Source organism: Epinephelus lanceolatus, chromosome 6 (genome assembly GCF_041903045.1).
Source record: "Epinephelus lanceolatus isolate andai-2023 chromosome 6, ASM4190304v1, whole genome shotgun sequence".
NCBI lineage: Eukaryota > Metazoa > Chordata > Actinopteri > Perciformes > Serranidae > Epinephelus > Epinephelus lanceolatus.
This window is the reverse complement of record NC_135739.1, coordinates 13,247,805-13,258,229: the sequence shown is the minus strand read 5'-3', so window position 1 is coordinate 13,258,229 and position 10,425 is coordinate 13,247,805. Positions and strand designations below refer to the sequence as shown.

At 40.6% G+C, this 10,425-nt stretch overlaps 1 protein-coding gene across 1 annotated transcript; it reads right to left on the bottom strand.

Moving 5' to 3' along the window:
- Window positions 1-690: 690 nt before the first annotated feature.
- LOC117254477 (E3 ubiquitin-protein ligase RNF126-like) lies at window positions 691-10,151 on the bottom strand. The gene is made up of 9 exons (XM_033622816.2): window positions 10,049-10,151; window positions 7,728-7,786; window positions 5,942-6,002; window positions 5,194-5,429; window positions 4,975-5,043; window positions 4,815-4,884; window positions 4,559-4,652; window positions 1,303-1,418; window positions 691-1,177 (listed from the first exon to the last, which is right to left on the bottom strand). Exons 1-9 carry the CDS (start codon window positions 10,121-10,123, stop codon window positions 1,001-1,003), a joined length of 957 nt encoding a protein of 318 aa, XP_033478707.1. The 5' UTR covers window positions 10,124-10,151; the 3' UTR covers window positions 691-1,000.
- Window positions 10,152-10,425: the final 274 nt, after the last annotated feature.

Here is a 10,425-nt window from a genome sequence, read left to right as displayed (position 1 = left end):
TGCTCATGATTAGACCTTTAAAGAACAATGTATACACACACCGAGAATGCTTTACATGAATTTTGAGTGGTAGCACCCAAACAGTTTTATTTTCATATCAGTTCTTTTTTTTTTGACACAATCATACTGCAAATAAATTTTTTTTTCAACTGCCAACTTTAGAAAATATTTAATTTACCTTTAAGTTAAAATGCACTGAAATGTTTCTAAGTGTTTTTCAGCTTTAAGATAACTTAGCAAAAATCCTTAAGTGTGTAATTTAGTAATGATTATCCACATCATTATCCAAACAGCACGAGATAACTGCAATTTGACGCATCATTTTAAGTGCAAACAACAGTACCTGTGTGGTGTCAGGTAATCTGTTAGGTGGATCTTGACGATAAAATCATTTCATAAGCTATATGAATTTTGTTTTGAGAGCAAAAGGAATCGACTGTATCGTTCTAAACCACGAGCAGACTTAAGTGCACACTTTCACAGTGCACTACGGTGCACTTTGGGTCGTTTTAAATGTGAGATATGAATGCTACTTATAAAAAATGAATAACTGTACATTTCTTTTTGCTTCATAGGCAAAAGGAGGTCGTTTTAAATCATACAAGTCTGGAGATTAAAAAACAAAAAAAGAACAGCGACTGTCTTCTTGTCCCGAGTCTTCTACCTTTGGATTCCTTTGTTTTCTCTTCCTGTATGAGGTGATTCAGGCAGATTGAGCCTCTTGAAGTTTCCATGCTTCTCCACGTCCTCCCTGACAGAAGCTGCACTCCAGGCCTCCGCCTTTCCTTTGTTCGGATGCCTGACGAAGGTTGGAGCAACAGGACGGGCAGAAATACATGAACCTCACGTATCACTTTCCCCTGAATCTGGCTTGAGTGCTCCTGGCGAGATGCACTCGGGTCTCTGCCCCGAAGCGGGGAGAGACTGGAGGTCACCGCTCTGAAGTACAGCAGCCTAGGAGCTATAAACAGCTCGTGGGGTGATAAGGACAAATGGTTCTCTATGAGTTATCAGTGGAGTTCTCATTGCTGGTCGAACTTGAGGACTGAGGGGTAGAGGAGGATGAAGAGGACGAAGAGGAGGAAGAGGAGGTAAAGTTCATCCCTGATAGTTCTGGAGGGTTCGTCGCCGTGTTCTGTCCACTTAAGCTTTTCCTGCACACTGGACACGTGTCATGCTGCAGAGAAAGAGTGGTATAAATGAGAATTAGCGTCACTGCTGATGCTTCCCCATTACACAGTTTCAGTTAGCACACAGTGAATATTTGAGTGGGAGGAGCATTAGATAGCTGATATTTAATACCTGCTCCAGCCAGGGGACTATGCAATCGTTGTGGAACATGTGATTGCACGGGAGCTGCCTCACATTTTCTCCAACACTGTAATCTTCTTTACACACTGGACATTCCAGTCCTGAAGCTGCAAAACAGAACAAGTTGAAAATGTCAGAAACATGAAATATGATCTATCAAGTGGTTCTGGATGAGAGGTTTATAAATAGTTACATAACATTATGAACCATCGATGTTATTTAGATAATATAATCTACTCTTGGTAACTCTAATAAAAAATAACTTTCTTCAGATTTGCTGAGAATGTCACTATATTCACACAGCACTAAATGAGACAGATAACCTATAAAAAACATAATACTCCTCTGCCTGGTTGTGCTTCTAATGGCATTACTGCATGTAAACGAAAACAACCAATCAGAATCGAGGAGTCCCAAACGCAGCACTGCTCATGAACTGCGATGTAACTGTCAAACTAGGCAGCGCTGATCAAATATGAATCAAGATTCTGTAAATGCGGGGGAACCCAGTAGCTCAGTGGGTAGGGCTGGCGTCCGAGTACAAAGGCCATGCTCTTACCACAGCCACCATTCAACTCCTGTGCTGCATGTCATCCCGTCTCTTTCTCCCCCCTTCACACTTAATACCGTCCTATCGATTAAAAGGCAAAAGCCCCAAAAAATACCAAAAAAAAAAATTATGTTTACTATATACTGTTTCTCACCTCAACTGTTTTCAGAAACATATTCAAGTGTACTGTTTAGCTGTTAAATGAGAGTGTGCAACCAAGCTCCCACGTTGGAAACAGTCAAGCGGAAATCCAAGCACAGCCCACCAGCCGGACCAACGTTCTCATTTAACAGCTAAACAGTACACTAAAATATGTTTCTGAAACATCTGAGGCAAGAAATAGGCAATACAGTAGTTGAAGAATCTTGATTAATCACTTTTTGATTAAGGCTGTTTAGTTTGACAGTCTGACCGCAGTTAGTCTCTATATACAGACTCTACATTCAGTGAATTTAGAGTCTGTAGGCAAACCCCAAAGATCTTGCCTCCGGAAGAAGAGCGGAAGAGCCCTGGTTTCTGGTTGTAGGCTGTTTGTAGTCCGTGTGATATTGACCAATCACGTCTGCAGTTGTTGCCAGGTTAAACGGTCCGTGCGGTGAACTAACGAGGCGGAACATAATTGGCGTTACTGCAAACTCTGAATCCATCACAATGGTTCAGCATATTTACTTATATCAATCAATCAATTTTATTTATAAAGCCCAATATCACAAATTACAATTTGCCTCACAGGGCTTTACAGCATACAACATCCCTCTGTCCTTTGGACCCTCACAGCGGATAAGGAAAAACTCCCCCCAAAAAAACCCTTTAACGGGGGGAAAAAAAAATGTAGACACCTCAGGAAGAGCAACTGAGGAGGGATCCCTCTTCTAGGACGGACAGACGTGCAATAGATGTCGTACAGAACAGATCAACATAATAAATTACCAGTAATCCGTATGACACAATGAGACAGAAAGAGAGACAGAGAGAGAGAGAGATGCAGGACAGACGGTAATGACAGTAGCCTACAACAACATAAATAAAAGTAATGATATATAAACGGAAGTTGGAAACGGAGATTCGCCTCCTCCACCCAAATCAAACTGGAATGCCAAAAAAAATCGGGGGTCTGCCCCCAGAGGCTGTATCGCTGTCTGCCGGAAGTCAGACGCCGAATACAGCCGATGGGTTCCGAGAATGGACCGCAGTCAACAGAGTGATTGACATGATTGACAGCTGTGTTAGAGATTCCTCTGACTGGTTGCTTTTGATGCCTCGGTCGATTCTAGTGAATGCCCTTAGAGCAGGGGTGTCAAACTCATTTTAGTTCATGGGCCACATACAGCCAAACTTGACATTGAGTGGGCTGGATCAATAAAGCCATTGCATAATAACCTATAAAAAGCAACCGAAGTACAAGCACATTCTATAAACATTCATCTGTTTATAAGACAGATGAACAACCTGAGAAGTTTTAAGAAGAATCAGCACTATTTCAATAATATGTCACAGTTTCCCCACAGTCTACTTCTCAGTCATTACATATGCATTTATCCATGCATTTCTATTCTTTAGCAACAGGGTTCCACCAACAATGTTTTAAGATACAAGTCTGATTCAGATTCTTTGGTACTAAAGCTGCTGATTGACAATGTTTTGCACAATGTTCAATATCTATAAGTATTAAGTGTTTTTTAGAGAACAAAAATCTGGTCAGGGTGGAAAAGCCTCTTAAGCAGCATTTTACATGAAGCAGATATTCACTGTTTAACTTGCTCCTGTAACCTAGCTCCTCTTAATCTAGTCATCTAGTGGGCCGCACTGGACCCTTTGACTGGACAGTTCTGGCCCACGAGCCATATGTTTGACGCCCCTGCCTCAGAGGCACTCGGAAGAGGAGGAAGGACATGATTCTTTTTCACAGATTATCTGTCTCACACATTTCTTTCAGAATATAGTGACACTTTCAGCAAATATGACCCAAAGTTATTTTCATAGCAGTCACCAACTGTAGCTTAAATAGCCAACAGCCACAGCACGCATGAGTACAATGAGATGAGATACCTTTTTGTTTTAAACCAAAAGAAAGGGTTACATGCTGTGGTACAGGTCTGACTTGCCTTCAGCTATACAAAGTGGCAGCTGCACAACCAGTTCTCTACAACCTGATGTGATGGGATGGTTGTGTTAAAGGTGAAGTACACCCTATATTTAAAACTCAAACATTCCTATGGTCTAAGACAATACAAATAATTCTAGTGAAAATGAACAACTCTCCCCCAAATCAAAATCTATAACACTAAAACTTAAATTTGCATTATCTTTGGGTATAAAGTCTTGAGCTGCTCCACAGAGAAAGGTATCTTGTAGGTGACTATCAAATACATGCACTACTTGAGTTATCTGTGTCACCACCAGGTTCTTTTTTTACAGAATCATGCCTTTGAGTTCACTTGAATTATTAACTCAAGTCCATGGCAAGATGCTTCAAATGAATTATTCTCATCATGTTCAAAACTGAAGCCCCATGAAGCCAGCTTGTGTGGCAAAACAGTGCTTGCTTTACAATTACACTGCAACGTACTAACAGCATTCAACCATCTTTTGTAAAGATAAGTATACCGCTGTCCAAATAATACAGTTTAAAATATCAGGAAAAAGGAGAAAACAAGACATAAAACATTTTATAACCATACTTTATGTTTTACTTACCAACGTGCTCATCTGTAATGTGAACAGTGGGAAGAGTTTTTATTTTATCCCTATCTGCTGGCGGAGGTCCCGTGTTCTCAAACTGGTTTAATAACTAAAGACGAGAGGGGAAAAAAAGATGCATGTTTTTATGCATATTACTGCATGTGCTGCCTATTTCCTTAAATGTTTAATTCAGAAGATAAAAACAAAACCGGCTCTCTTTGAATATGGACACAAATCACTTTGAAAACATGGAAAGGTTTCTGAAAAATACCTGAGTTATAATTGCATCTAGTCCATTAGCACCCCAGGCATAATCCATAGGATTTGAGTGAAGAACACCCCTTTAAGAAAACAATCAGACATTTGTTAGTTAGAAGACACCAGGTGCATTTCATTGAGAATTTATTTTCAGCTCTGTTTCAGACACTCACCAGGGTCCAACACCAATATTTGGCATTGCAGTGGGTGCAATTATTCCATTCACTAGCTGCTGAATGATTCTACAAAAGAGAAGATACAGCTGTGATACAGATATATTGAGAGAGAAATGACACTCATGTCTAAGTGTGCTGCTATTAAGAGAATGACTTAAGTCCCATTTGTGCTCGATTATGACTCAAGTCCCACATGTCACAGTCTGCACTCCTCACCCCTCTAAAGTGGGAACTCCCTCGTGCCTCCCTGCTTGTCGTCTTGAACCATGACGACTTCTTGGTTGCCTGGCACCATATCGTTGCCGTGATGCCGTTTCCCTTTCTCGCCTGTTTTCAGCATCCCTGTTATCCTCTGTTCCCAGTCCGGCCCCGAAGTCGAAGCGGTCATCAAAGACACCCAGGGTGAACTGACCGTAGCCAGACGGGAATGTAAACAAGTGCTGGTCCGTATTCTGAGAGGAAAACAGATGAAAGCACACAATAAAAAACATGGGTGCTGTGGTCTTTGTGATGGAAACCAGTGAAGCTTTCTCTACATAACTTCAACTATTTATTGTCAGTACAATACAACTGAAGCATGGAGAGTGCTGTTGCTGTTAGCTCAAATTACAACCAAACGGAAATGCATGCTGACACTCACAATCACCCAGTGACTGCATCATCACAGCCCCGGTATTTCTCAGTTAGAAGTTTTCCCATAGCACTTGCATGAACAACATATTAGGCTAAGAATGTTACTTTACAGACAGCTCAGTCATTTAATATAATACTAAACAGAGCGAGACTGTGATCTGTCGCAAAAACAGAAGTGGAAAACCCTGAGAGGATTTCCATCATGTGCAGTACTACATCAGCAAAAATGCTGACAGAAAATACTTCAGGAAATTCTGACAATATTACGCAACAGTGTAGCAGGAACAGAGAGCTAGAGGATTCGGATAAGAGAAAAGAACAGGTTAGAAACCTCAAATGGTTGCTGGTGCTGGGGCCCGCTGGAGATGGTAGACATGGAGCCATTGTCAGCACTACACAGGAGACAAGTAATTGACAAAGTTATGTCTCGACTCAGTGACATTAAAGGAAATTCACTCTTTCCCCCCCATGCATCATACTTTCCATCATTCTCAATTATGATATCAGGTTTCCTGTGTCGTATTTCTTCCCCTTAGCCGCGCTGCTACAGCCTCTGATTTCACATGTGATCTCAATTTTAACTGTAACACCTTGAAATATCATAATAGTTGAAAGATTGGACAGTAATACAATATTAGCCAGACCAAGAAAAAGACAGCAATCCATGCCATTGTTGTCGAGTAGTGCCTAAAGCTAATTTTTCTTTTTTTAAAGGGCATCGCCAAATAAATAACAGTGACTCTGCTGTGATAAATAACATAAGGCCTCCATCACACAGAAAGCATTTTGCAGGTTGAAAAATGTGCACTGCCTTTTTTTTTTTTAAATTGAATGCCACTAGTGAAAAAGAAGAAGGTTGCTGCGCCTTTTTATAGTTGCCAGGCAACCACAGACTCACCTCCTTATTCTCACCTCCTAATCTACCATTTATCTATTTATTTTAGTTATTTGACAGTAATCAGTAGTTAGTTGCTAAAATGTTGAGGCAGAGGGTACTTGCTGTAGCTCTGGTTGAGGGTGAGAGGCTGTCAGCAGGTAAACAGAGATCTGTGTGGGTACACGAGACCCTAAAAAAGATGGTGGATCATGGGGAGTACCACCAGTTGATCCAGGAGCTTCGCTTCCATGATGGCCATCTACAGGCATATTTTAAGGTGACTGAGCGACAGTTTGACAACCTGCTGTCTACTGTCGAGCCATATGGCTCTGGGTATCCTGCAACCACTACCTCCAGTTTCTCCTCCATTGTTTATCAACAGTAAACTTGTCGTGACCACCGCAGAAGACAATGCGAAAAAAGATGATGAGAAAAGGGATGACGTGGGGCATTTTTAAAGTGAAGGTATTCAAAGCACTCTGGCAAAAACGCCAGGAGCCTAGAGCGCAACGCAAAAACCTTCATTCTCATTTAAAAGACTTAAAAAGGCACCTTCAGCCAGTAAAACGCTTTCTGTGTGATCAGGGCCTAAGAAGACTTGTATGGAGCCAGAGTCATGTTGTTTGAAAATGTGGCAGAAAGAACAAGGTCAAAGCTTGTGTTACTAGCCCTTATAGTTGCAACTCATGATTATGTAATTACTATCAATGAATCTGCCAATATTTTCATTTTTCAAAAATTGTGAAAATGCTCATCACAATTTCCCAGAGCCCAAAGTGTCATCTTTAAATTACTTTTTTTGGTCCAACCAATGGTCCAAAACTCAAAGACCCTTTATTTACTATATAAATGAAAAAAGCAGCATATTCTTGCATTTAAGAAGCTAGAATCAGCTAATGTTTACCATTTTTGCTTGAGAAATGACTTACACGATTAATCAATATCAAAATAGTTACAATTCATTTTCTCCTGATCAACTAATCAACTAATTATTGCACCTCTAGGAATCAGAAGCAGCTTAATTGGCCAAGTATGTGTACACATACAATGAATTTGACTCTGGTGTATGTTGATAAGTAACATAACTGTTAGGAATGACGGCCAAACACATGAAGATAAGACCCAGATTTAACAAAAAAAGAATTTCCTTTGCAAAGACTTCTTGTTTAGATAGTAAAAGAAAAAAGCTGCCTTGATTAGCAAAACCGTGTTTATTAAACAATGTATACAGTATACACACCTTCTTTCCTCCAGCAGTTCCTCAATAAACCCTGACTCACATCTTGGACATGTGTACTCCTGTAAACAAAAAGAAGAGAAAACCACCACATTAGACTCATCACAACAAGCTCAGCTTTCCATTACAGTTACTGGCGTTCAAATCCGTCACTAAACCAGTGACCTAAAAAAAGTTACATGCATGAAAACTACAGCTGCAGCCTATCGGTGCGTCAGTGTGTGTCAAGTGTAAACTGCAAACGAGATATGTCAAACACAACTCTACTGATAACACAGCTGGATGGTGAGATAAAGAAGAGCGGTGATGACAATCCTCCTCATATGACTTAACCTAGCTCTAACCTCTAAAAGCAAAGACATGCAGTGTGACGAGTTTGAAGGTCTGGCAAAAGATTATCAGGCAAGCAACTACCAACTGCCCCATTCATTGTAGTGAATAAAACACAAGATTTCTTGCAGCACACACTGTAGACGATCCTCTCCTGGAACACCAACAATCTGACTAAGAGGCCTCACTAGAGGATGCCGTCTCACCCCATCCTCACCCCCGTCTAAGGGAACACTGTTAAAAGTAGCTTGCTGTGGCACTATTTGATAACGGAGCTGTAGTCTGTAGGTCCCTCAAAGAACACCAAGGACAGCTGAGAGGACCAGCTGGGTCTCTTTGCCTTCCTGCCAGAGCAACTACAGATGTAGATGTTTGGGAAAAGGTTGTGGATACCACAACATAAAGCCCAACACCACCACAATAAACTACAGCTTCTTCCTTCAAGTTATCAGACTGCTGAGCACAGGGTTCCCACACATGTTCAGAGACAAAACACCAAAACATTTCCATAGCTTTTCAAGGACCCACGATAAAAATTTTCCATGACCATTCACACTGTGTAATATGAGCCAAACTGTGCATTACACTTTACTCCAAATGTTAACTATATTACTATAGGCAGTCTGCGGACAATGGAAGAGAAGAGCTCACAGAATGGAGGGGTGTGAGCTGACAGTTCGGTTGGCTCGTTGGCTAATTTATTCAAAATGTTAAATGTCTCATATATGTGGTACAATTTAAAAGGATTAGTGGGGCATATGTATGAAAAATTTGTGATTCATGAGACTACGTGTTAAATCACACTGTCACAAAAGTATTTTTCTTGCCTGGTGTTATTCAATCACTATTAATGAATGATTCCAGCTAGCACACATACATGAAGAGAGAAACAGGACATTGAGGAGTAACTTAAGAAACATATGTGATGATAAACAAAACATAAGGCAACAATCTATGTTAGAGAAACTATGTCACCAGTTTAAGACAATAAATTCTGGAAGGAATTAATTTAACTACACAGAACGAAATCCCATGAATTTAAAGAGAAATGTCAAGAATTTTACTTATTCCATGGGTTTTTCCAGGCCTGGGAAAATACATTATGTAATTCCATGACAATGGGAACTCTGTGAACACCTCACAGAAACCTGACATTCAACACACACACATAAGCCTTGTTGCCTTTATGTTTACACCTTATGTATGGATACAGATGTTGTTGTCCTTATGTTTCTTTTTTTTTTTTTATAACACCCTGATCCTGCAGCTGTCCCTCTGCTGTTTTTGCTATGGATGAGACACATGGGCCATTTTAAACAATAAAACAGCAGCTGCACAGGTGTATGAGGTGTTGATGCAACCACAGGGTGTTACCGGCAACCCACAGAATCCTATGGCTGATCTTTGACATTGTGAAACGCACATTTACAGCTCTGTGACAGATGATTCTAGCCTGTGACAGACGTGCCACTTGTGTGTTTTACTGAATGGCTGCACAAGAAAGGGACGCAGTGGCATTGTTACTGCTGGATCGTTCACAAACACCGTTAAGAAATCAGGCTAGTGTCAACTACGTTCAGTAATAACGAAATACCTGAAGTCGATAGTTGGAGACGATCAGCGTTACAGATAACAGCTGTGGCTAGTGAATATAGCTAACGTTAACCGTTAGGCTACGATACCACGTAAAACCTACATTAATTAGCAGACGATCCTGCCAAACGTTGCTGCAAATATCGTACGCCAAAGTAGTAGTGATCTGTGTGTAATAACTACGCAGTTCGCGCTTTTATCTGGAAGGATCTACTACTAAGAGAACAAGCTAGCTAACGCTGGGTAGCGCTAGCAAGCTATACGGTCAGCCAGCTAACGGTGTTAGCGTGCTATCTGTTGGCCCGGCTGCTAATGCGATTTCTACGACATTAACACCAACACTAATGTGTTTTTCATTTGCCCAACTGTCTCTGTCTTTACTTTCTGTCTACGGTACTCACGGGGAGCCGAGGACTGATCTCTGCGGAGCATCTGTGACAGAAGAACCGGCTGGGCCATGGAGGAGCTTCCGCCATCTTTAACTACTAAACAGGTAGAGAAGAGGAAGAACTACGGAGCACCGGAAAGGTCAATGTTAACCCTCCTCGAAAATACGACAAACCATGTGATTGAAAAAACTGCTTTGCATCATAGATCACAACAAAATGTGTAAAATGAATAAATAAAATAAACATTAAGAGTAAAAAAATTGAGTATTACATGACATGTTATACATTATCTATTATAAGAATAGTAAACAAACATTAATATGAACGTTTAAAATGGATTGTAGTGAATTAATTAATTGCTTTACAATAGGTGTAAACAAAAGGAATTA

Coding starts and splice junctions, on each gene's coding strand:
- LOC117254477 (XM_033622816.2), bottom strand. CDS start 10,123: ATGGCGGAAGCTCCTCCATGGCCCAGCCGGTTCTTCTGTCACAGATGC. Junction 5,044..5,193: donor GGAGTTCCCACTTTAGAGGG/GTGAGGAGTGCA, acceptor TCTCTTTTGTAG/AATCATTCAGCAGCTAGTGA. Junction 1,419..4,558: donor CATTACAGATGAGCACGTTG/GTAAGTAAAACA, acceptor TCTGTTTTGCAG/CTTCAGGACTGGAATGTCCA.